Raw genomic sequence first — 27152 nt, forward strand, 5'->3', positions numbered from 1 at the left:
CTCCCGGCGGTGTGTTCTCTCTTTCCCGGCCGGGTCGGTGGGATCCCATCTCCCGGCGCTGTGTTCTCTCCTTCCCGGCCGGGTCGGTGGGATCCCATCTCCCGGCGGTGTGTTCCCTCTTTCCCCGCGCGGGGGCGCCGCGGGGCGGGGTCGGGCGGAGCGCGCCCCCCGGCGGCGGGCGGTGTCTCCCAGCGCCATTGCCGCGGCCCGGCGAGGCTCCTCCCGCCGCCGTTGAGGAGCGCTTGGCGGGAGCGGCGGCCGCAGGGATGCTGGGGGTGGCGGCGGCGGCGGCGGGGATCAACTGTAACAGGTAGGAGAGAAGCGGGGGCCGCCCGCGCCGCCCGTCCCCCTCCCGCCTCGGCGGGCGGTCGCCGAGGGCGGCGCTTTGTCTCGGCCGGGCCGCTGTCAGCGGCTGCTGCCCGGGAACGGCGCTTTCCCGCTGCTCCACGGGCGCCGGCGGGGTCGGGCTGCGCTCCCGCCGAGGGGACGGGGGCCCGCGGCCGTGCGAGGTGTCGCTGCTGCTCCCCCTGTGAAAGCGTCCGTTCCACGGGGAAACGTCTCCCTGTGCCGGGCGGCGCCGGGAGCCGCAGCGAGGGGCACTGCAGGAATGCCTTCTCCCCGCGGTCCCTCCTCGGCGTTCGGCGCTCGCACGGAGCGCTGGGGCGGGCCCTGAGCCCTTGTTAGAGCCAGCGGGAAAAACAGCCGCGGCTGGGGCGCGCACGTCCCGGGAGCGCCGTGAGCGCCGACTGATCGCAGTGCGCTGAAGGGCGCCCTGTCCCGGGCGGGTGGTGGTGGTTCTAAAGGCACCGTACTAAATAACCTCGGGTGTGGATGTGGTGAGATTCGTGGTGTTTCACGCATATCCCACAGTTACCGAGCAGTTCTGTCTTGGGGACGCGTTAATGGGGTGGACTACGGCAAGAAAAGGCTGCTCTGCTCGTTGCTCGGCGTTTCAAAGCCTCGCCCTGTGCAGTTGTTTCTTGGTGAGAAATAGCCCTAATTAAAGCACTTGGCAGAGTGTTGTGCTAATGTGTCAAAACCTGGAGCTGAGGCAAGGGAAAAGAGTGATTTTGTAGCTGCTTTGGACTGCAGGTACAGGATGGCTGCTGGCACACAAACTTTAGCCTGTCTAAAGACTGCCTTATCTTGTCCGTGCCCGACTTCTGCGGGCTCCTCCAGCTCTCTGCCATACCTCTGAAGAAAAGCTGTGGCAGTTGCAAAGCCAGGCTGAGTTTGGGCTGCAGTGGTGCCATCCTGAGCGAGGTGAGCCGGCCCTGCTCCCAGGATCAGTACCTGGATGTCCTGGGCAGGATCTCACCAGCCTCGACCAGCTTTTGCTCCAGCTGCAGTGCAGCCACATGCTTAGAAAAACATGATGTGATTCAGGTGTCTGTATGTATTGAGGTAACTTTTTTCTTCAGGTGTTCCAGCAGCCACTTGCTTTCATAGTGGGTGGTGGATTCCAGGCCAGGATTCTTTCTGCATTCCTGAAAGTGGCCGAGCTGTCAGAATTTGTGCCGCCAGCGTCAGTCGGTCGCGACTGCGCGTAGCTCTGTGTCTGTCAGCCTCACACAGGTGCTTCGGCTGAGCTGCCTCTTTGGCCAGGTAAACAGAGCAGTTACATATTTGGCATCTGTTCTGCTGAAGTTGTCAGGGAGCAGGCCAGCTGCCCTGCTGGTACACGCTTCCAAGGATATGAACTAAGCTGCAACCCTGGCACAGTGAGAAATTTTGGGACAAAGTCAGACTAGAGCCCCCTCTTGCTGAAACTTGCACAGACGAAGTAGCAGGGAACTTACCTGCACCAGCATGCGGCTGGCCAGCACATCCAGGGAAACCCAGGTGGCAGTAGAACAATCCAGGGTACAGCTGGTGGCCCAAGCACCCTTTCACCACTGCAGGAACGATCATGCTGCCTCCTGGCCAAGCAAATCCTCCTGTGGCTGAGAGTCAGCCTGGAGTCTTGCTGCTGCTGGTGTGCCCTGAATAAGAACTGTTCACCAGGTAAAGGCTGGACATGGGGCCCCTTGCCTAAACTGGCTGGTTTCCTCTGTTCCTCTCACCATTCTTTGGGGGTGACAAGAGGCTGTCCTGTGGTCAGGGAGGTGGAGGTGCAGTGCAGTTCACTGTCACAGAAACTCGAGGGAGCAGAGGGAAGTGCCGACCAGGACAGGCAGTGCTGCTCATCTGGCAGGGTGACACAGTGGTGAGAGTCTGTGGAGTCCTTCAAACGAGCTGCTTCCAGGTCGTCTGGCTGAGGGGGTGTTCTATAGACTATTCCAGTCCACTGAAGTCAAAACAAAGGGGTAAGGCTCTTGAAAGACCCATTTTGATTTTGTAAAGTACAAGGAGGGAAAATTAAAATTTGGTGTGTTTTCTTGTTTTGATTCTTTGGGTTTAAAAAATCCATTAAAAATGTGACCTTTTCATTCTAATCTACTTTTTAACAAAATGTAAAATGGTCTCAAAGGCCTCCACAAGCTGAAATTTCTAAGGGGTTTTATACCTTGACTTTTTGGTCTGATTTAGAGAGTTTAAGTAATCTGAGTTTTGGTGAAGAAAACAAAAGAGGAAAGAATGATTTGAGGTCTCTCTCCAGATTTGGTACACGGAAAAGCAGCAGACATCTGGTCAGCAGGTATGCACAAGGAAATACTCTTCTTTTTAACCCTTTTTTTTTTTTCCCCTCTTTGTTTTATGGAGGCTTTTTGAACCTGAGTTGCTCCTGTGGCTTTTGTTTTGCAACTAGAGGAACTTGCAGGCTGGTGCTGTCACTTGAACAATCATTACTGAGGCACAGCTTTCTCACTCAGTATCACGCTGAGAGACCAGACTGTCCTGGAAGAGAGGGATTTGGGTAAGGAGGGGTGCACAGTGGGTCGATGCTGGGTAGTGGTGGGTTGTTCAGGATTGCTTGGCCTGCTGCCTAGGGCTGATAGCTCATTGTGGCAATGCTTGCCTGCTTTATAAATGGCCTCTGAGTTTTGTGGGCAGCTTTTTCAGCTGGTTGTGCTGAACTCATCTTGATGTGTTTTTATTGGAATAAGTTTCATATGCAGTTCAGAGAAAAACATTAGCTTCTCCATTCAGAACCATTATTATCTTAAGCTTTTGTAGTTTCTTAGAACAAACTGAGTTTTTCTTTGTAGCAAGAAATACAGGCCAGCGTGCAGCAAAATACTGGAAAAAGCCAGGTTTTTATTCCTAGTATAACTACACTTGAAAAACTAGCACAGACTGATTGGATTATGGTTCTTATTCCACTGTAGACTGTGAAGCTGAAAAACGGGGGCACTTTGTGGTGTTACTGGCTTTGACAGGGGACTCTAAATGAGAAGCTAAATGTGCTGCTGCAGTTTGGTCTCAGTTGTAGTGCCCAGGTCTTTTTCTTAGAACTGGCTCCATACAGTTACTGCAAGGGAACCATTAGTGGTCTGCAATATATAGAGGGTGGATTGCACAGTTAACTAATTCTTTTTCAAGTTGCAGTGAAATATTTATTATTGGAGCACTTAAGGCAAGCTTTTCAGCTCCTGCAATTGTGGCTTCATGCTGTGTGTTAGGTTACACATCCTGATTTGTCTGTGCTTTGTTCTCCTCCAAAGCCCAGTTGAAAAGTTTTTCACTCCATAGCATAATGCAATCTCTCATTACTTTTCAATATAGGGAGGCTTTAATTATTAGCTGTACTAAAAGCAGCTTGATAGTCAGTGGGGAAATAACTCATGTCAGGTCTTTCCATGGTGGCAAGTGCTGATGACAAGGAAAATGAAACTGACAGTCACGTTTTCATGGCCAAAGCCTTCCCTTGTCTGAGCTATGCACAGTGTGAACGAAGCAGCGTGTACGTGGTCTGCTGTTCTTGTCGCGTCAGGATGTGTTACAGAGCACGTCACCCTTAGCAGCCTGTGCAGAACTGCTGCTGTTGGGGCAGAAAGGGTGAAAGGTCCTAATTCAGTCTGACAATTAGGGAAAATGTAGCAGGGGATTCTGCCCTGGGGTTAATACTTTTCATCAAATTAGGATGCTCCTTTGCAATTATTTCAGCATTTTCCTTCCTGTGGGGTGTAAGTCTTTATGAAAATGCTGACTTCTGTTTTTTAAGCATATAGGAAGCGGGGGGGGAAGTCAGTATACTGTAATTTCCTTGGCTGGTTTTGTATACTGTAGTAACTCTTTATGTCAAACAGTTTGCTGAATTTGTCTCAGCATCTGGAGAGTATCAGCAATATCCAGGATGCCAGAAGCTGATGGTGTGGCTGATGACAAGCTATGGACAAAATGGACCTCCTCTACAGCCTGAAATGTTCCTGTGCCAAAATGGCATAGTCTGGAGCACCCTAGAGTGAATGAAAAATAGCATTACAATATGATTGGCACTCAGGAGGAGATTTTATACTCTGTATTTTTCATACTGATTGCTTTTCTTTGTGAAAAAGGAAGTTCTTGAATTCCAGCTTGGATGGAATTCTTTTCATCACTATTTAATTTATTAAATAACCTCACGAGCCACTTGTGTAGAATTCAGTAAGAAGGTGGGTCCTTAGTCACATGGATTTAGGGTTGTTGCAAACACTTGCTTACACTAAATGGTTAGAAGAACTGAGAACACACTGGTGGATGGGCTGTCGTCTGGGTAAAACCTGAACTGGTGTGAACAGTAGAGTTAAAACCAGGGGGGGTTTATTGCTCGCATCATGGGTGAGGAATTGATGTGAATCATCTGGGGAACTAAGGCATTGTAATAAATTTATGAACATTTCCTGGGTGGCCAGAGCAGCGTGGGGTGCTCAAAATTAAAAGTGGTTTTTGTACTAATATATTATTTTACTGTAGTTGGGGGCACTGGGAAAGACCACAGCAAAGCAATGCAGTAACGCCAGCAAATATTTGAGAGGCAACAACATGGCAAAGTGGCTTCAGTCCAGACCCCACAGTGATGTGCAGCAGCTGTGGTATTGATGTGGGGAGGTGGAACTGCACAGAGAATTTGTTTCAAATCCACCCTGGGAGGGAAAAAAGGGACCTCAATGCTTTGCAAGGGCTCTTTTGTCGAGGCCTGGGCTGGGTGCTTCCTGGCAGGGGCAAGGAACTGGCTGTCAGCCTCCTGTCTTGCAGAACCACAGCATCCCTGAGTCCTCCTTTGGTGTCTCCTGGCACGCTCCACCTCTGATTTGGGAATGAAAAATACGCTTGGCAAGCGGGGGAGCAGGAGGTGCCACCGACGCTGCCGGGGGAAGGCAGCCCCTACGGATTCAGGGCTGAATTGGCACAGCAGCCTCTGCTTGCAAAACCCTCTGGTTCTGGTGAGGAAATGCTTGCAAATAGACATGGATTGCTGAGCTTTGCATATGACCACCGTGCTCTTCTCAACTGTGTTGGTAGCAAGATGGACTTGTGTTTCATGGGAAAGAGACCAACATTTGTGCTGTATTATGTAACTTATCTTTGCTAGGGTCTGCTGTAAGTGGGCTGAGATTCACTTGGCAATGGCCAGCTATGGCCAGTGTTACGACCATCTGTGGGCAATGCCAGGGCAGCTGCTCTTCCCACAGGCAGTGGTGATTACAGAGGAGTTTTAATTAAGCATGCGGTTGTGCTACAGCCACCTGGGGTGGCCCACACATTCCTGTCCCCCAACATTTCTTGTGCCAGCACCAGGGACCTGAGCCAGTTGAAAACCTATGGTGAGGGAGATTGGTAGATGTGTAGATTTAAAAGAGAGTTTGTCTCAGTCTCGATTGTTTCCTTAATCTTGTGGGTGGCAGTGAAGTCCATGGGATCGAGCTTGGGAAATGTGGCAGTACCCATTTCGGCAGAAGTGTGAATTTGTGCAGAGAGAGCGTGAAAAGTGGAGTTCTGTGACGAGGTGTTGGGGATTTAAAGAAGGAGGGAGCAGTGTTTGGTGGTGGTCTGGGTTGTGTCTGGGGACTGCTTGTGGCTGCCCTGGGTGCGGTGTCAGGATTGCTCTATTGCACTGGGAGAGGGATCACCTACCTGCCTGCCCGTTGTTGGGGAAGGATTGTCTGGGCAATTTTGCTTTCTGTTGTGGGAAGTGCACTTGAGTGTGTTCTCTCAACAGCTTGCCGTCCCCTCTTATTGCCCTCCCTGAAGGGAAACCACACCGGCAGTGGTTTTGTCTTAGTTCTCACAGAATTGGTTTGCAGAAATTCACCTTCAAAGGATTCAGAGGAAGGAAATCCTGTGTCCTGCCCCTCTGACGCGTAGTTTATGGTTAGAAAGGGCACAGAGAATAGTGACACATCTTAATGCCTGTTTAAATCTACCTGACTTTTGTTGGTATGACAAGGCTTCCTCATCTGGAGATGCCCATGGGTTTTCTTCACCCATTGCTTTCAGGTCCCAGAGTATATATGCTGTTGGTACACACTCGTACTGTTGGGAAAAAGAATGGAGCAAGATATGCTGTGAGCTCCTGCAGGCTGAGTCCTGCCATGCAGAGACAGAGCTGTGGGGCAGCCACAGCACACGTAGCTGCTGGCTTTTTCTCAACCTCTGTGCCCTGGAGACCAGGCAGGCTGTGGGAGAGGGGCTTGTTGGGAGGTGTCGATGAGCTTCGCTGGAAATGAAACAAGGACAGGCACTTCTCTAATGAGACATTTCTGTAGTACTTTAAACAACCCAGAAAGCATTTTTTCTCCTTTCTGTGTTTCCTTTTGTGAGTCTATGCAGTTGTAAGAGAGAGGCAGTATTCTGATTATATGAGAAAGGATTTGAAGTGGAACATTTTAAAGCTGCTGCTGTTAAGAAAAAGCTGACTTTTGAATCTTTGTTCCTTCGTCCACATTTTTTTCCTTTTTGTTAGCCAGTCTCAGGAAATGAGAACATTCTTTTGGCTTTCCGTGCCTGAGTCACATCTTAAATATATATCTATCTATATATAAAAATATGTTAGAACATCTGGAGATGTTTGTTTCAGAGAGGTACTTGTTTTGTATTAGAGTGTCTGAGCTTTAAGTGTTTATACACAGTTGGATGTTTCCAGAATTTCCCATACTTCTCTGGTTACAAGGACATGTATGTTGCTCTCAGGAAAGCAAAGAGAAATGTACTTACAACCTAGGGAATATACAAATACGTAAAAGTAAAGCCTTTCAAGAAAGTGAGAATTTGCTTTTTTTTTTTTTTTTTTTCAAAAATTAAACTGTCAAAGCTATTATTTACCTTAAGTTGCATCCAAACATTTAGTTGTTTAATGTTTGCTAAGTATGTATTTAAAAGAATGTATGAGGAGGAAGATCAGAAAATACCAGTAGCTTCTCCCTTGTTCTTTTTTCTTTAAAAAATAAGGAGGAAGAAAGTATTTAAAAGCTTATTACACCCATTTCTACTACTGAGTGGGCTGAGACTCCCTGGCCTCTGGTCGTGTTCTGAGTGCATGGTGGGGTCTGCCTGCCTCCCTCTGTCTTCCCACCGGGGTCACACGGAGATCGTGAGACCGCTCTGAAAGGAAAAACAAAAATCCATTTAGTTTAACCAAAGGCCAAATATTTAACTTTAGTGGGGGAGGTGGTGGGATTTAGCAGAACGATTCAAATTTCCACCCTTGGTTGTTTAACATAGCTGCAGTGAAATGGTGGGAAGCTGGGGTTGGTGGGCACTGGTGGTGTCCTGTGCAGGGAGGGATGCGGGGATGGCAGTGGGGTGTGAGGATTCCCCCAAGGGGCTCCTTCTGCCGTGACCACATCATCTCCAGGTGTTCACAGCAGCTTCTCCTCCCACAGCTTCCACTGAAATGCCCTTGAGTTTATGGCTTGGATACAAAACCACTCACTGATCAAATATTTTGATTGCATCCTGGCCTTCCTGTTAGTTTCTTTCATCTTTTCTCGTTAGTGGATTATAGCGGACTTTCAAAAGTCTTGTTTGTTGAAATAGTTGTATAAATATGATCCTCAGGGTAGGTGTTATTTAGAAAAGCACTTATCTCCCAGAAAAAAAAAATCTACCTCCTTTTTCCACTTCAGTGGGTTCATTCACTATTGTGCATCAAAGAAGAGTGATTTCTGAAATCGTAACAGAGAATAGCAGTTTATTGTTTATTGTTAATTGTTTGAAACAGTCTAAAGGCCAGTGGGTCATATTCCTTTGGCTGATTTCCTGCTCATTCAAATGCTGAAGAAATGTTTCAGGTTCACATTAAAAACAAAACAAAACAAACAAAAAAAACCCCCAAAACAACAGCCAGACAAAAAAACCCAAAAACAAACAACCACCACCAACAAAAACAACCCAAGAAACTCACAGAGCCAGGACAGTCTGGAACAGGGGGAACTGGAGGGCTCACAGCCCTGGGATTAATCCCCCTCTGTTAAATTCTCTCATGGTTACAATTTCTCTCTTTTCAAAGTCAAAAGGCTCCCCTTCTCCGTGGGCATCCTGCTCATGTGATGTCCCTTCTGAAATGGTTTCATACGGCCTCACTTAATGCCATGCTGGAAGCTGGATGTCTTCAGGCACTGGCACAGGGCTGTCTGGTCACCACGTGGGGTTTAGCTTTGGGGTGGAGAAATGAGTGCCACAGCTTTGCAGCCAGATGCAGTGAGCGAGGAGGGCTGGAATATTGCTGGTGGCTACGCATGGTGCAAGCCTAAAGGTCAAAATTTCCAAACTTTGTCTAAGACTGAAAGCCACATTTTCCTTATTGTCACATGCAGGATAGGAATTATCAAACCTTGCTCCAGCAGGACCTGGAGAGGATGCGAGGGTTTTCAGGGCTGGTGCGTGTTCCATGTGTCAGGGTTCACAAGGAAAGGTGGGATGCTCCTTGGTGTCAGCTCGTACCCGACGCGAATCTCACCCTGCAGCTGCTGCACTTCAGACACATCCGATCGAGGTGAAGATGTCCCTGCCCAAGGCAGACCTCTCTTCCAACCCAAGCCATTCTGTTATTCCCTCCACAGCCTGCATTGAAATCTGCTGCTGCAGTAGGCCTTAATTTTGAAAAGTACAGAGCAAATGAAGCACTGTTTTCAGTGTCATTTATTAACAAGGCTGCTTCATTTTCATGTGAGTGAAGTTCTCTGTGCTTGTGATTGCTGATGCACTGCAAGGGGGAAATGATTTGGGCTTCTTGTGTCGAATTGCATCTGAGTCACAAATGTGAAAATCAATATTTTTATCATTACCATGCAGAGATGGGCCAACAGTACAGTTAAGAGGATCCTTGACATCACCTTTGGGAGAATTACTAGCGCATGATAAAATGGCAAAGGATCCAGGAACAGTAATATTGCATTACTGCTCAAGTTTCATGAGAAATCTTTCTGCTCACCTTGGGCTGTTTATTAATTTATGAATAGCTTTGTCAACTTGTACTTGAAAGAGACATTCAAGAAGTTTAATGTGATTGCGTGATACTGGTGTTTTTTCAGGACAATTTCAGGCAGGACAGATTCCCAATGAAGGCAAAATTACATAATGAATATTTTGTGTCATCTGAGGTAAAAGTGGTCTAATAATTTTTACCTGATGGATTTTGGTGATGTTTAGCTGTGTAGTGACTTGATTTCAACCATAGATTTTCTTGTTAAGTCCAGTAGCACACAGTTAAAAATGTGCAGCAGTGTGACTTCCATGCATCTACAAAAACAAGCACCAGAGTTCACAGAAGGTTTGGGATGGGGCAAACGCTGGGATCTCAGTCGGTGTGTGCCCAGCAGAGCAGCTGCAGCCATCACAGCCATCACTAGGGTGCTGAGGTGGTGGTAATGTGGCATGGGAGGTTTTCAGTGGGGAAAAGGGCTCTCTTCTTCCAAAGGAGGAACTGCACCACTGAAAGCTGTCTTCTAGTGTCCAGCATGAGTAGGCATGAAGGGTGTTGATGGTACAAATGTCAAGCAGAGGATTTTTCTCTTATATATTGAGAAATGTTCCTTCCTTGGTTTGCATTGCCAGGTATTTGCTAGTTGTCCCTGCCACAGTGGGAGGGGAATATAGTGAAAAGCTGCTGAGTCCAGATTTTTTAACCTATCATTAATCCTTTGTCTTGAAAGCAAATGCAAAATGAGCAGAGCCTTAGTTCCAAGTCAAAAGGTTTTTCAAACTTGGAAAGAATAATATATCGGCTGTGTTCATGGTTTAAATAATAATGTTCTTGGAACTGCTTCTTGGAGATGCAAGGAAGGCAGGGTCTACCTGAATTAGTTGTAAAGAAATCCATAGTTAAAAAAACACTTTTCTTTCTACCGCCGAGATCTCATATAAAGTTCATGTTGATTTAAAGTTTAATAAGGCAAAAAAGCGTTGGTGCTGTCAGTATCCAATATTTCATGTTTTTGTGCTGAATTGGTGGTCGAGTGGAGATTTGCAAGGGCATTAACAGAATTGCATTTACTGAAAACTTTTTCCTGTGATTTTTTCCTTATGATATTAAGAGAAGGCAGGGAGGACTAGGAGATAATATTTGTTTCAAGTATTCTTATCTTAAAGTGATCATTAAAAATGTTTAAAAATTACATACTTGCATTTCAGAAATTGATAGACAGTGAAATGTATCTAAGTAAAAATAATTAAAATTAAAATAATTAAAAATTAATTCATGTAGTCTGAAGACAATACAGTCCTGCTCATGCAGAGCCCTTAAGTTAAATACCTGAATTCGCTCAGGTCTAGTTATGAGTTTAAATTTTAATTTAAACCAAATTCTTGGAGCCAAGAACTCAAGTGCAAAACGTGTCCTCAGTTAGCAGGACCTGGGTTCACCCTCAGAGTTTGTGGCTGATGTGAGGGTTGAGTGCATCTGTGTTCTGTATTCTCTTTATAAGTTTTTTGTAACATACATCTATTTGGCATGTGAAATATTTAAGCCAACCACACAGGTAAGAAGAGTGGCAGGAGAAAATACAGATTTTTAAAATTTTTGAAGTGATTCTGCCATAAATTTTTCTTTAATTCTGTTCATTGTGTACAAGCGGGTGTTGCAATAGGCTGTTGTCTTCAAATTATTATTAGCAATTGCCTGGTCGGGCATATAAACAAACACAGGGTGCCCCTTCTGAAGTCTTTCTTCCAAGGCAAGAAATGCACCATCAGGAATGAAAATTTTAAAACCTCAGTAGATGATGGTGTGGCACAGAAAGCGCTGTGGCAAGGGGTGCCTTGGTTCTGCCTGTCACCTCCACAAATGGTCATTTGGCATTTTTGTCCTGGGTGCTGGGAAGTTGCACCTGCCCCGCGTTAGGATGCTGCATAGCGGGGGTGAAGCTGATGGTGTGACACGGCAGCGCTCAGCCAGGGGAGGGGTCCCAAATGGTTGCTCGATGGGTGGTAAAGGTTACAGACGTTCCAGCCAAGTCTATCCTCACAGGCTTCCTACAAACATGCAGAGTTTGCTCCATTTGAGTAACAAAGGAGTTAAGGGAAACAAGTAGCAGCATCTGGGAGCCTTCCTGGCCACCTCACCAGGTGTAATTCTGCCCCTCCTGTTTTTCTCAGCAACAGAAGAGGTTTTTTCTTATGTACCTTATCATTTTTTTTATTACCTTATCGTGGCATACTGCAATATTTGATTTCGTAATAGCTCAGCTATATCCTGTTTCTTTGCTTCTGTAAATAACGTGTTTTCTGTGCTAAGAACTCGGTGCTTTAACATCTTCAGTGCTTCATCAAACCACACTGCAACAGAGGCTTTCTCTTCATCACAGAGGCGTGATGCTGTGCTGTGAACCAATTGCTCTCATAACTTATGTATGGGGGGAGAAGAGAGGAAACTGCTGAAGTCAGGGATTGTTGGCTTATTCAGTAGTTATGCAGAGCCAAACTGAGCTCAGTTCTACCTAGCTGGCCGGGGTGCTACTGCTTGCTTCACTAGAGCTCTCTGCATAGTTACTGCCTGCATGGCCCCTTACTCACAATCAAGTTACTTTCAAATCTGCAGGGGTGTGTTATGTACTTTGATAGAAATAGATTAATGAGGCTTTGTGACAATTCCTCAAAACTGTGTGCATATAAATGGAGAATTCTGCACCTGTTTGATTATGTTCAGCATGTTATTAGGGACAAAGAAAGGACAGTACGTTTGACCTTTCCCTGTTTAATGTTTCTGATAACGTGCAAATTCTAGAGATTAGTGTGTTAAAGTAATACAGTTAAGACAGCAATTCTTAACCAATTTTCCTCAAAGCCAATTGAAATTCCACTGCCCTCTTTAATGGGACTTGATACAGTCTTAAGGGTCTGTAAGTGGAACATCAGTGGCTGAATAAGACAAAATACCTGCTAATACTTGGAAACTAGTTCTGTCAGCTTTGAAACCTTGTTGCTTTGTCTGAGGTATATGGACAAAGGCATCACTGTTCTGAATTAGCTCTGTATGGATGGTGCAGTAAGGTCAGCTTCATAAGGGGAGGATATTTTCCTAATCTCTGATTAGTCATATTTAAAGAAGAGCAGCTGGTTATTAGGCAGAGGGGTCCAGCATGCCTGGCCAGTGTCACATCCCTGTGCCTATAGATAAATGCTTTCAGCTGAAGTTGTCATACCCTGGATTTGATACCTAGCAAAGTATATTTTTTTATCCTTTATATCTTGTTTTTATAAATACTAGCTAAGGCTGTTTCAGATTTTTTTTTCATACTAATGACCTGAATTTAATTAAAAATGACCACTGTACACTATATATATATATATATATATATGATGACCCTGTAGTTTCACTTACAGTGTTTTTCAGCAGATCTCTGCAATGCTTTTTTTTTTTTTTTTTTTTCCCTGCAGTTGGGTTCGCATAGTTTGGCAAGTGGCCATGCAAATGTGGAAGTGTGAAAGAAAACAAAAATTGGAAAAGCAGAGCAAATCACCTGTCGCAGTGTCCGGTTCGCGCTGACCAGCGCAGCCACAGACTAGCTCAGACGGGTTTTCCCACTGCGGCAGCATGGTACGGTCGGGGCGGCAGGCTGGGCGAGCCACCTCCTTCCGGTGGGGACTTGATTCCCCCTCACCTGCGACGGGCACGATGAAGAAATAGCAACCGCGGCAGCTGAATGAAAGGCAGACTCCTTTAGGCAGGGTATAACGGTGTTTGTTGCAGGGAGACGGGCACGTGGCTCGGCACTCTCTGTCTCCCTGCCCAGAAGAGCCCGGATCAAAACCTGACAGCCACTTATAAACGGGGGAGGGCTGACAACAGGTCAGCCAACCAGGGAACACGGGGGTGGTAAGAGGGGTGTCAACTTCTGAACCATTAACAAATCACAGGAGGGTAGGAGGGGATTCCCCAGGCACCAGCCTACCACTAGACACCTCTCCTGGATCTTTCCAGAATCGAGGGAAGGGTCTCAAAGTGACAGACAGGGCGACCACGAGGAGAGGGGGCGGAACTGACAGGGACAGGTGCAGGGAAGGAATGACTGACAGAAAACGTCTGCTTAAATACCTAACTCATAAGGGGGAAAACTATTACAAAACACAGCAGGGTACAGTGGACTAAAACATTACAAAAATAACTCAAAAATCTTACAAAAATAACTTAATAACTTAATAAAACAACTCTCACACCACTGCAATCACCGTCACCGCAGGTCTGCTTGCTCATAGGGGCAGAGCCCAAATGACAGTTTGGTTTCATTCTTATGCAGTGGAGTGTTAAGAAGTTGTGTATTAACCCAGTGTACTGCTAACTGGTATCATTTAATTTACATTTTTAGCCCAGTAGCCACTTGGTGGTGGCCTGCATGTTGTTCTTTGGTGCCAGCAAAGCGGTTATGGATGGGTGAGCAAGGAGGAGATTCCTGTTCACGGGGGCTTTTGTGAGTCCTCAGTCACACTCCTATGTGGTGGTGTTCTGCACTAGTTAAATTTTGGCAAAGCGAGAACACCCATTCAGGAAAGAGAGAGCAGGGGAGAAGTGCTGTGCCTTGTGACAGTGGTTAATGAATGATACACATGAATAAAAGAGCAGCAGGGAAATCGACATTTACACATCAGTTTGGTCAAGAGGATTTTAATAATTTATGATGCATCTCACAAGCTGTGGGGCTCTGAATTGCCTGTGGCCAGGCAGTTCAGTACTGAAGAGGTTAAAAAGGGAAGGTGAAAATAACACAATCTCTAAGTCACTGTGGTTTCTAAGGTGGTTTTTAAGAATTTATACCACTTGTTCAATGTTTCTGGCCTTAGTCAGCATTATACAAGTATTTTTCAGTGACGTTAAGAACAGCACATTGGGGTTTAATGGTAAAAACAGTATTTCTGTTCATTTGGTATCATCCCTCTCTTCCCCATGAACTAGATATGGACAGCTGTAATCATTTATCCATTAAGTTGCTGAAATCACAGTCTCTGTGAGTGTTGTTTTGTTTTGGGTTTTTTTTGCATTTCTAATTAATTTAGGCTGGTGATTTGTGCTGAGCACTTGGTTGGGCTGCTCAGAGCTACCAGTTATTATCTCCTTTATAAACACTTCTGGAAAAGCCAGTTTCTGACTGGATAGTTGCAAGACAGTGTTATTAGAACAGATTTGCTGCCCTTGCAGTATCAAGTAAATGTGATATTAAACTTACTAGGTGATTAGACTACTTTTGCTTTTACACTGCAGCATTCCCATTGTAGCATCCCAAAAGTTGAAGGGAAGGGAGAGCTTTAATTATAATGATGGCTAAAAACAAACAAACAAAAAACAAAACAAAACAACAACAACAACAACAACAACAACAACAAAAAAAAAAAAAAAAAAAAAGAGAGAGAAGGATAATTCTGCTGCAATGGGCTTTTTAGAAGGGGCCAGCATTTTTAGATATGTTTTATTCCAGTTAACAGTACTGACAGATTTCATTTGGACCATAAGGAACTCTGATTCCTGTCCCACTTTCTGAAAGATAAAAATGTTGGTAGTTTTCAGGGGCACACTGGTATGTTTAAGTGCAGCTTAGGGCTGGGATTACACTTCTTATGTATGATGGCACTTGGTGGGACAAACGTGGTCAGACACAGGCACAAATGATGGCTGTGTTTAATTGGGCAGAGAGCACAGCACAGAATTTATGCCAGCAGTTGGAAGACTAAAGGTAACTTCATGGTGGTACGTTTTATAGCAGGACAGGTTACCTGCCATAACTTTTTTTTACATACCTAGTCAGGGTAGCAAGGTCTCTAGTGGATTGGTACTCAGCACCATCCTACTGCAGCACGTTTGAACCCACCCAAGAAGCTGTGAAACAGGCTGTGCGTAAACTGTGTCTCTGAACTGCGATTTCAAGGAGATGGCAACTTGCTGAAGAATAGAGCAAGCCAGGAATGGCATACAGATCTTATTATTTGTCTGGGAAAAAGAAAGCTTAAAAACAAACAAGCACAACCAGCAAACAAAACAAAGGAAGCCTTTGCTGTCCCAAATGTATTGCTCTTAAGAACATTAGCAGTGTGGCACTCTTGAACTGGCATTTCATCTCCTGCCTCAGGAGAGAAAAACAGCTCCTGTTGTTCCTTAGTGGTATCTGGGTTCCTAGTCATTTGTTTTAATGTTCTCACTTTCAGGTTGATTGGACTGATTATTCTATGCTTGGGAGGGTGCCTTTGAGCAGTCAAAGCACACATTAATGATTGGCTTGAAGATAAAGCAACCTCCTCCCTGAGTAGAGGCTGTTGCTCTTGAGCCCAAAAGCAGGGTGTTCTCCTCCAGCTCCTGTCCAGAAGGTGACAGCAGCATAGCACAGTCCTCCCCAGTAACATTCATCCCTCCCTTTGGGTAGCTATGTGCCATTTGGTGTGGTTGGCCTGTCTTAAGTCCTGAAAATTTAACAAAATTATGCATTTCTGTTGTACTTCATCCACATACAAATAACATATTTATTGAGATCTCCCTAGCTGAAAAGAATTCAGTGGGAAATTCTGTGGCTGTTCCGACAACAAGGAAATGTTATCTTCATTTCTCCTTCTTCCCTTTTGCCTATTCAGCTATATAGTTGCTGTTCCATGGTTCCTGGCACCAGTGATTAAAGCTGAGGGCTGATTTAATTTTTAGTTTTATTTTTAATCTTTTGACATCTATAGGCTGAAAGTCATGGACATGAAAAAAGCAGAATTAAAAGGAATTTTAAGCACTTTGAGCATTTTCTTGAGAATATCTGATTTAATTTCAAGTTTTAGGTACAGAATAGTTCAGGATTATTTAAATCTGAATAATTAAAAAGCTACTTTTCTGTAATGAACCCAGGAAGAGAGGGCACTGGTTTACAAGTCCTATTTTGGGAACCACTGAGCATCTGAAGCTGACCTCATTCATGTCAGCAGAAGTTCATAAAAAAAAAAACCCTTTTTTTTGAGAGTGCTCCCCTGAGTCTCACTTTCATTTCACATATTGTATTTCATATTTCATATAATACTGGTGTATGTAATCTGCTCTGGTTTTATTACTGTCTTGAATTAATTTACTGGAATTCTTGTGCTTTCTTTTAAGCATCTGCTCTTAACCACTAATAAATCTGGAACATATTGGGACTTGGTGGGATGTTGGACTTTACAGGATGAAACTCCATTGTTTCCCATTATAGGCTGTGGCTTCCAAAATGCCAGTTGTGGTAATTGCCTTCCCCTCCTTCCCACCGTCCATCATCTCAAGTCCTCTCTTACTGCATCAGTTTCTACCCAGACTGTCTCTGCCTACTGCTGCCTTTGTCTCCACTTCCTGCTGTGGGAAGGATGGGATCCCTGCAATCCCATCTGAACTGCTTCATCTGCAATGACTGCAAGAAGTTTTAAGTAACGTGAAATGGCACGGAAGAACAGCCAGAGGCCCAACCTGAGAGATAAAATTTGAAATTAGAGTACATGCCTGACATTGCATATTTTACGGAACTCTTGTTTTCACCCTTTCTTTGTTGTTGTTGGTTTTCTCTTTTTGTTTGATTTTAAGTAATTATGTGGGTAGTGTCTTTTCACATTTCTGTAACTGCGCCCCTCCCCCCCTTCCCTTATTTTGAAGCTCAAAAATTAGTAACGAATGTGTCCCTTAAATCACAGAATTCTTAAGGTCAGAAGGGGCCCCAGGAGATCATTTTATCCAACCCCCTACCGAGGCAGGGTCAGCAAGAGCAGGTGACACAGGAATGTGTCCAGGTAGGTTTTGAATGTCTTCTGAGAGGGAGAGTCTACATCCTCATTGGGCAGCCTGTTCCAGGGCTCTGCCGCCCTCAGAGTAAAGAGGTTCTTCCTCATGTTGAGGTGGAAATTCTTGTTTTAAATCTCTAGTAGTTGCAGATACCAGCATTAATTAGTGGGTTTCTTTGGCCCCGGTCTGGCCAGCTGTCTCTTCCTGGGTTGCATGTTCACAGTCATGGGAGAACTAAAAATGACAAGAGACCTCTGCTTCTCTCCCAGTTGTCCCTGCTCACATTTCGCAGCATGGCAGCGATGGGGTGGCCTCTGGGGTGAGGCAGGGAGCAGGGCACACAGGAGATGTGAGGAGCTGGACTCCTGTGGCTGAGCTCCTGGATGCTGAGTGTAGTTGTCGTGGGCTGTTTTGTTTTTTTTTTAAATTAAAACTTCCTCTGCATTTTTCCCTCCTGAATCTGAAGGAATCCAAATTGTTTTTCCATATGTGCATTCAGATGAAAATACTATTCTTCCTCTTTTTCTTTCTGTCAAAAGCACTACTGGATTTTTTTTTTTTTGAGTAATTTTCAAAGACTTTTTCTTTTCTCCTCAGGCTTATTCTTTATGTTGGACTGATGCCTTGTTTTTCAGTGGCAGATCAGAGCTACCAAAAAAGGAGTCTGATAGACAAGCAAACTTCTTAAAATTTAATTTGCTACTCTCTTAATACATCAAGATTAGTATGTTACAGTATGTTACTGACATTATCATGATCTGAAAATGGTAATTAAATAAAGATGGTTTAGGCTGGCACATTTTGCTGTCCTGAATGAATTCTGTTACACCTTGTGTTCAAAATAGCTTGGCATCCTTGCAGATCTGTATTACTTAGAAAGCAAGAAAGTAAATTTTACAAGTAACTTATTTCTTTTGGAATATCTAGTAAACAGAATTCACTTTCACTTTTTGTCAAACACAGCATCTGGGGATTTTTGTTTCTTCTGCTAAGTGTTATGCTCAAATTAGGGTGGTGTGGGTTATTCTAAAGATGTGCATCGGGCTTATTCGAGCTGTATGGTGGCACTATTTTCAAATCAGTTCATAAGTTTTGAGTGCCTGTGGAAGTTCCAGGTTAAAGCACATATATGTGCTTTATTTATATTTTATATTTTCCTTATGTATTGCTATCATTGATGTAAGCATGTAACTTACCATAAGGAAATTAATTAAGGGGAAAAATAAACATATAATTGTAATACTAGTTCTGTTACTGCTCTTGTTCTTCCAAGTTTGCCCCATTTTCCACACAAATAAAAATGACCTGTACCTTACCTCACACCTGATGTTGTTGATCTTTTTACTTATTTATATGCTGAGTATTTGATGTGTTTCATTACTTGATGACTTGCTATTTTTATAGCAGTTAGAAGTAAATAGAAATTGAAATGGGAAGGTCTGTTGTCAGAGGAAGCACAAATGAAGCGCCAGAAACCCACTGCAGGTTAGTACTGACTTCAGACCTCTGTTTTTATCTAGTTGTTAAGGGTGAACGATGATAGTAATTATTTATATGCATAACACATATGTGACCCATATTTAGGTCATTTAGAATCTGTGAATGCTCCTTTCTCACATTCTTTTCATGAAGGGTGTGTATCCATAGAGGCTTTAAAAGTTACTTTTAAGGGAAAAAAATCTTGAGAAATACCACACACTCTTGCTCCCAAGAAGCTTTGTGCTGTTTTTCTTTTGGTTATGTTTTGTTTTGTTTTCTTTTTCCTTCCTGAGACTGATGCTACCTGAAAGTTGCCCTGGAGTCTTTGATGGTGGTACTGGCATGAGAGCCTTTGCGATGGCCAATACCAGTGAGCAGATGACAGTCACTGTAACCCCTGCAGTCTTCTTGTGTGCTGTTGGAACTGCGTGCGCATAATTTATAAATAAATAAATGTACATGTATTGGGGATACAAGCTTAATTTTTTTTTTTTTACTGATAGAAATACACAATCAAAATAATTTGGAGACCACAGCTCTAGCAGATGGAAAATCCGTGTTCTTTTTCCCCCCTTGTTTGCCACCAGATTATGGCCCTGCTAAATTCAGCCCTCTGCAAATACAGCCTCCTCCCCTCTTTCAGACACTGTGTAATGAGATAAATCCCCCAGGTAATTTGGCTGAATACACCACCACCTCCCCAAAAGAAGACATAAATGAAGGGGTCTGGCTGAAAGGGAAGCCTGTTTGCAGCCTGCCTCACCAGTGCAATTAATTGAAATGCATCCACGTGATCCCTTCCCTTTGATTTGAATGAGAGCTGGCTGGTTTCCCAGGGCAGGCAATAGAGCTGTTTTCTTCTCCTAAAGTGAAATGCCTGTTTCTGATGCTCCTTTTACTGAGGACGTTAAGGGAAGGAAAGTGGAAGGGGCACAGCCAGCCAGAGGGGTGACTGAGGCAAGGGGTAGCAAGTGTGGTGCCATAATTGTCAGGGTTGGCAGAGTGCAGCAAATGTGGAGATGAGGTGATTCGAGCAGTGTTCCCACTGATCCACCCCGCTGTGCCTCCGGGCCTGGATTCCTTCTGTCCTGCCACTCCTTTTTTCTTAGAGAAATGCTTCCCTGCCCTCTCCAAAAATGAAAATGCAGGAGCCTGCCAAGTTGTTTTGGAGGATGGCCTCTGGTGGGCTGCAGGAGCGTGGTCTTGCTCCCCATGACAGATGAACAATCTTCAGGTGAATCTGCAGCGTCATTCCATGTGGAGTTATGAACATGAATTCGTCCTGATAGCCACCACAGGAATACCCAAGTGCCGCTGGTGCAAGGGAAGCAATTCCCCCTCTTCAGACTGCATAGTGTAAAATATGCAGGAAAAGGAGTGGGACAGATGGACATCTCCTATCTATCTGTGGCCCCAGCCAGTGCTTTCAGATCTGGCTCTTAAATGCCAGAGACCCTCAGCCCAGTCAGCAAACAGGCTGTGAATCCAAAGTTGAGGTGGGGCTGTGCTGCTAATGAGGACTTTGCTTGAGAGCCCTGAAATCCTTCCCTTTTGCTCAAGTTAAACCGCTCCATTTCTTTTCTCTTCATTTTTAACTAAGCAGCCTTTCTGCTAGAGTGTGTCTCCAGACTTCATGTGGTCTGAGGCAAGAATGCAAGTCCAGAGCAGGATTTGGTCCCTGTGCTGCACTGTCTCCTGCTCCCGAGTCTTTGATAAGTGGTGTTGCCTCTGTCCCAGCTCCAGAGCTGCCAGCTGAGTTCCACACTACCTTGTCTTACAGGAGTGAGGATGAATAGTGTAAACGCCGTGAGATGCTTAAACATTATAGAGTCAGATCTGTACATAGGAAAGGGAAATAGCCAGTGGAGGACTGATAGGTAAAGTAATTAGTCATCTGGGAATGACAGACTACCTTGACAACCCCTTCTTCTTACTTAAAATAAGCAAAATCAGGTAAAGCGGCAAGAGGAATACAATTCTGAAATTACAGCATGTCTAATAATCCAAATGGAATTGCAAACAAAAGAAGTGTTGATGTTAAATTAATTAGTTATAATTTATTATTCAGTACGAAGCAGTAGGGTGATCGAATGTGATTTAAAATTATTGTTTCCCCTTTATGATTGGTTTTGTTACAGCAACAAGAATGGAGCATTACCTTAGTTTATCTTGCAGATAAGACTTTCCTGCTTTGCTGTAAAGCATCCCTATTTTTCAGGAGAAAAGAAAAGATTAAGATGCTGCTGTCAGCTTGGAAGGTTATTGCATCGCTAGTGTCACATAAAGCAGAATTAATGGCAAGAGCTTTAAAATACGTACAATATGTGCATTGACTTCCTACAAACTGGCGTTCTTCACAGTTCCTGGTAGTAGTTACACCAAAGTTTATGTTTGTAAGGTCAAAGACAAGATTTTTATGGTGAATAATTACAGATAAGTTGTTTTGGTTTTATCTTCGGAATGGTATCTTTTTCCTCTTTACAACAGAGGGCACCCACTTGTGCCTCTGTGTTGCTGCACACAGTGCTGCACCTTCCTGCTGTGCTGCTGGAAAAGCACCCATATGGAAAGTCCCTGGATAAGTCACTTTTGAGGGAAGAGGAGAGTGCTGAGGAAGGAGGGGAGGGTGTTTAGGGACTGGCAATCCCGCTGGGTGACAGAAGGGGAACTGGATGATTTCTGCACGGGTGATTTCTGCAGATCCATGACCTCGCTGCTCTTGACCTGAGGGGGTGGAGTAGTTCTTGAGGTTTACTGCACTTATATGCAAGACAAACGTGGACTAGGAAGGGCTGTCTGAATAAATGTACTTCAGGCTATTAGGACCTTCAGAAAGAAACATTGCATACATTTCTAGTTGCTTATAAAATCCTTCTGCTTGGAGCAGATGAATTCTTATACAAGTCCTTACACTGTTCATTTTCTCTGTCTCCCAACTAGGGTGGGAGAAGAGCAGGAGAGGAGAGCAGCATGGAGGGTGAGGTGGAAGGGCAAATGGTGAGCACAGAAGTTCAGTGCCACACAGAGGTAGGCCAACCAGTACGTAATAAAAAACTTGGCAGCAGTTTCATGTGTGGAGCACACATTCCTACAAACTGGGACCCAGCTAATAATGTGAAGGAAGTCCAATAATCAAAACACTTACTCATAGGTGGGGTTTTTGAATTGGAGAGCCTGCAGACTCTTTCTGAGTCTATAAAGTACTTTGGTCTTGTGAGAGATTGTACTGAGAACACTTGAAATTTTAGGAGGTGACTCACCGTATTATCCCCGCCAAACAATTGTTTCACTGAGCTCATCTTCGCTGGTCTGGTATGTAATAACTTGTTTTTCCCTCTGCTGATGCCTACATTTATTCCTCTAATAGTGTTCTTAAGTGAAAAACTTTTTAGTGAACTTTTTTTAGTGCTGCAATTGATCAGTAATCCAGAAGTTCACAGCTGCGTGGAGGATTGCCACAGATAATGTAATTCTGTGCAGCTTCTTACTCTGAGCATTAAGCAAACCATGCTTGAATGAAATCCAGTCTTTGCAGTGGGGCAGGCATTTATGCCCCAGCTCTCTCTTCTGCCCTTTGGTCCAGCCCTGGCCAGGTGGGCAAGTCCAGACAGACATTGCCTTGGCCAATCCTTCATCCAGAGAATCCTGAGTTGGCTCTGAGATTCAAGGACAAAGTTAATGTCTGCTGGTGCTACGGATGCAGGGCTTCCTTCACAAGCCAAGGCACCACCTGCATTTTGTGAAGGCTGGGGACTGGGGCAAGCCCTTGCAATGTCCTGGTGAGACAATGCCAAGCACAAGTTACTTGGCATCACTGGGGGGAAAGGGGGAAAAGAGTAATTTATATTCCTGATCCTGAGATCCTGATGGGTGAAACAGTGAGTAGCAGAAGGGAGGTGTGACAGAAGGGAAGCAGGGTGTCCGCCGGCGGCCAGCTGGCCTGGGGTTGGTGGCAGCATGCCGGGGAGGCGAGATCCCTGGACCCCTGCCAGCGTTTGGGAGGAAAGCAGCTACCGATGGTGTTAGTCAGTGTGACTGCTGAGTGCTGTTCAAAGGGCTGGAGCACCTAACAGGGACGGATTGGGCGTTATCTCATTTCCTCTTTCACATAACCCCAGGGAAAAGGGACAACATTAATGAAACCCTGGAGCTGAATGGAGCCAGATCCAGGCTGAAATGTGTAAAGAATTTCTCACAAGAGATTTGTCTTTTTGGTCCTTTTATACTATTTCACAGGCATAACCTTCCTGATTGCATGTTGTTTATTTTCCCTTGGCTGCCACTGTTCCTGTTTAATCCTTAAAGATAATAATTAGTAATGGTGAGGAAGAATGCTTTTTGTAACATTAATATCAAACACAGTGTGATACAATTTCTCTAATATTTTGGCTTAATACTGTGCGCATTGTGCCAGCAGTAATACTGGATGATTCAGAGACTGCTGTTAAGCCTATTAGGGATGCTTTTTCGGAACTTGTGTAAGAGGCCCCAGAAGACATACAGAAGATTGACCACAGTATTTATATTTGAGAATGGTGGCAGAAACAAGCTGCTGGAAAATTAAAGCTCAGTCAGTCTAACTTTGAACCCTAGCAAGTCATGAGTGCAACTAACAGTCAATATATAAGCACTTACTGAATAATACAGCATTAAAAGATCCACATAGATTTCTAAGAACAGATCATTTCAAAGCAGCCAGGTTTCCAGTCTGGAAGATAAGCATACCTTATAAACAGAAAGGAGGAAATAAATTCGGTGTATCTGCTGATGCTGTCTCGCACAAAATTTCATAAGCAAACAAGAGAAAGAGGCTTTAGAATTCAAGTAACGGTGATTGACTTTGTTGGAGCACAATCCTTGCAAATTCTCTTCACTGTATCCACTTGATTGCTCTTGCCACTCTTCTTCTTGTGGACCATTCACATAAATGCTGCTGATACCTCCTCCTGTTCCTTCATCATCCCCTTGCAAGGCATATTTGGACTCAGTGCTTGATTTCAGGTGAAGAATATTGTGGTTTGGAAGTAACAGTGTAGGTGAAATTGCTGGAAGAGAGGTGTGCAGCTGTGTGAAAAGAAGCATTTGGGCAGGAATTGATGTTTTGACACACAGCCACCAACTGGGAAAGCTTGATTGCACCTTGCAGGAATTCTCTCCTTTACCACCTGCATTTAATAACTTGATCAGTGACTAGGTTGCTGCTGCTGAAAGTTGGCTTATGAAGCCTGTGGATGTCCTTGACTTGGATGAACCTTTAGGGATACAGGAGATGAATTAAAAATTATCTTGGCAGTCTGAAAAGAGGCTTACACAATCAAGAAGTTGAAATTTCATGAAAAGAAATTAAAAGAGTGGTGCTCACGAAAGAAAATGCAAATGCCTAATCATGTTTTATGATGTGCCTGCAGAGGAAAACATCTTATTTTGGAAACGCTGTGCATTAAATATACAAAAAGATTGACCTAGATTATTTTGAAGAGACTCTGTATTTATTACTGAAAAAGCCTGAGAGTCATTGTCCTGCCAGAGGAGGATAACAGAGAGGCCTTGTTAAAGCAACAAAGCACTTGAAGAAGATTGGAAATGTACTGGCTGCTGCATGCTTCTTTACTGAAAGCTAGGAACAGGATTGTATCCATGGATGGCAAGTCTATTTTGATGGTATTTTAGTGTATCTGTAGTATCTGTAAGTGAAATAGAAGGGATATGATAGCCCTACCTAGGAATTAAAATCACTTGTTTCTCTAAAGCAGCATTTCCTCCTCCAGTGTGCTCTTGGGTTGGGAAGGAGATAGGTACAGGGATTTAGGTAGTTGTAGTCAGAGATCCTGAAATGGGACTCATGCAGTGACATTGCTTTGATGACTGTATTGGTTTGGCCCATGGCTGTGCTGTCCATGCAACAGGGTGTGTGCATCTCCCTGCACATCAGCTGCAAGGAACCGTCCAGTTGTGCTGGGCATTATGTAGCCATCCTGTTTTTCTTCCCTTTTCATGGGCGCTGTGGAGGAGGAGGCTGGGCAGAACGGCAGGGGTGTTGTGTTACTTCTTAGCAGTGCTCTTGTGGAAAGGTCAAGCCTTTCTCCTCTTACTCATAAGCATTTTAGAGGAGTTAAAGCTTTTGACAGCTCCCAGCATCAAATACTTCCTCTGATCAGCTGCTGCAACTCCAGTCCTGCAGTGCCAAGTGTGCCATCTGCTTGTGGCTGGCACATCTACTCCTGCTCCAGTCAGCTCTGCCGCTGCCACTGGGCCCGGGAGAGGACACGCGGCGAGGAGAGCGGGTCTGGCGGTGAAGCTGCTGTTTCCCATCACTTCCTAGCAAGAGGCCCTCGCCTGAGCAGTGTGGTTCATCCTAGGGCATTGCTCCAGGCCTGGCTCAGATAGCAGTAACCCTTTTGAAAAAGTTGTGTTTAAATATTGCAGATTTCAAGAGAAGACAAATGGTTGTCTGTCCTCTTATCAGTTGAGAGCAGACTATTTTAATTTTCATAGAATCATAGAATTTGGGGTGGAAGGGACATTTAGAGGCCATCTAGTCCAGTGTCCCTGCAATGAGCAGGGCCACCTTCAACTCCATCAGGTTGCTCAGAGCCCCATCCAGTCTGACCTCGAATCTTTACAGAGTCGTGGCAGCTACCAGCTCCATGGGCAACCTGTTCCAGCATTTCACCACCATTAGTGGCAGTGAAAAATTTCTTACTTGAACGGCTGCAATTGTGACTTTTTACCTGAACTTGAGTCAGTCTGGCTTGGAGGTCCAGCTCTGATTTATATAGATTTGCTGTTAGCATTTGGTGGCCTGGGCTCTGCTTTGAACGGCAGCTGTGATGACACTGACAGGAAGGACTGCAAGGGGAACCTCAGGGGCGTTTGGGGCTTTTTTTTTTATCCCCCGTTTTTTGAGCAGGCTTCGCCTTTCCAGCCTGGCGATGTGGGGCGGGGGTGGGGTCGGCGGTGAGGGAGCCCTTCGGGAGCCCTTCGGGAGCCCTTCGGGAGCCCTTCGGGAGCCCTTCGGGAGCCCTTCGGGAGCCCTTCGGGAGCCCTTCGGGAGCCCTTCGGGAGCCCTTCGGGAGCCCTTCGGGAGCCCTTCGGGAGCCCTTCGGGCCGGGGGCGGGCGGGGAGGCGGCTGCTCGGGCCCGGCCGCGGCTCTCGGGCTCCGCCTGCCGGTGCGAGCGCTGCCGGGCCGGGCCGGGCCGGGCCGGGCCGGGCAGGGCGGGGCCGCCCCACGGCGCGGGTCCCGGGTACGGCCCGTGGGGCGGGGGCGGCTGCAGCCGGAGGCTCCGGGAACAAGAGGAGGGAACATCTCACTTCTGCGAGCTGGAGGGATACTTCCTGCATCTTCCTCCCTTATGCACCCACTGGTCCTTTGCCCTACAGCAGCTGCATTCACTAACCCACCTCCTGCAAAGCCAGTCTTCTCCCGTTTTGGTGGCTAGGAGCGAGCTCTTGAGAGAGGAAAACGTGGGCTAAAGCTGCTTGCAGCTGGGGTGAAGGTGAGGGAGGAAGGAGTGTGTGGGGAGGGGGAAGGGGAAGGAAGAGCGTCGGGAGGAGAAAAAAGGAACTTGGTGGTGAGCTCCTGGGTCAGTTCAGCCGTCTCTTGTATACACCCTCGGCAAACTGGAACAGCTGAGGCATGAGTACATATTTCCTTCTGCTTGTTTTGCCCCAGAGATGGTGTGATTTCAGGGGGTGATGAGGCAGACAGCTGCAGGGTGTGACTGTCTGGCTTCTCCACCAGCTCCTGGCAATGCAGACGTCTCAAAGGTCTCCTTTTAGAGGGTGGCTCTTGTTGCCTGAGCAGAGAGGACACTGACTTGTCCAGAAGCTGCAGTATTGAACATCCTGGAGCAGGCTCTACCTGTGTTCTGCAGTTCTAGTTCATATTGGCCTGCTAGAGAGGCAAAGAAAAATACTCTGCATCTGTGGAAATGTGGATATAAACCAGTGGTTCCCTTCCCTAGTTAACTTCTGCTTGTAGGCTAACTTTTTGGTCTAATTCTATGCCTAGTGCAGGTCCAGCCCCCTCTCTGTTACCTCAGGAGCTTCAGGATCACTGCAGAGCCACATCTGCTGACCCTTTTTGCAGGAAGCCCTGGTGCCAGGAGCAGCTGATGGGCTTGGCTGAACCGTGTGACTGTCTAGAGCTGTTCGTGTGACTCTGCCCTGCACTTCCCATCAGGCCTGATCTGGGCAACCACAGACTGCAACGATCTGTCAGTGCCTAGGAGCATAGTCTCTCTGGGGCTGCTCTTGTTCTGCCCTCATTGGCCAGAATTTTGTTCACAAGTTTTCTTTTAGCACGGCTCTTTTGGAAAACAAGTTGGTGATAAAAGAGAGCCAACTACTGTGATGTGAACAAAACTGAAAAACACGGTTTAGCCACTCCAACTGGTTAATGATTTGCTCAAACATGCTTTAAAATGTTAATTGAAGAGTTAATGCTTGTTTTCCTAGTTCCCTTTTAATGGATGCTTATTCATATTAACCATGAAGCGTTGCAGCTTTTACAGTTACCATGAATCAACAGACTGTCCTTGCCTTTTTATAAAAGCGGAACTGCTGGCATATGAGCAATATATTAAATAACATGAATTGCAGTAGC

The 27152-nt window shown here is 45.3% G+C and overlaps 1 protein-coding gene across 3 annotated transcripts in view; it reads left to right on the forward strand.

The window, feature by feature from the left end:
* The first annotated feature begins 215 nt into the window (after window positions 1–215).
* Window positions 216–27152, forward strand: part of LIMS1 (LIM zinc finger domain containing 1) — a 68915-nt gene continuing 41978 nt past the window's right edge. For 2 of the 3 annotated variants that reach the window (XM_058419522.1, XM_058419521.1), the window contains exon 1: window positions 216–310. In XM_058419522.1, coding sequence (XP_058275505.1) covers window positions 267–310 — 44 coding nt within the window. In that variant the 5' untranslated portion in view covers window positions 216–266. Of the gene's footprint in view, window positions 311–2283; window positions 2307–27152 lie in introns of those variants that run through there. The other variant, XM_040056744.2, reaches the window with a different exon arrangement.

The sequence above is a fragment of the Hirundo rustica genome, chromosome 2 (assembly GCF_015227805.2).
Source record: "Hirundo rustica isolate bHirRus1 chromosome 2, bHirRus1.pri.v3, whole genome shotgun sequence".
Taxonomy (NCBI): Eukaryota; Metazoa; Chordata; class Aves; order Passeriformes; family Hirundinidae; genus Hirundo; species Hirundo rustica.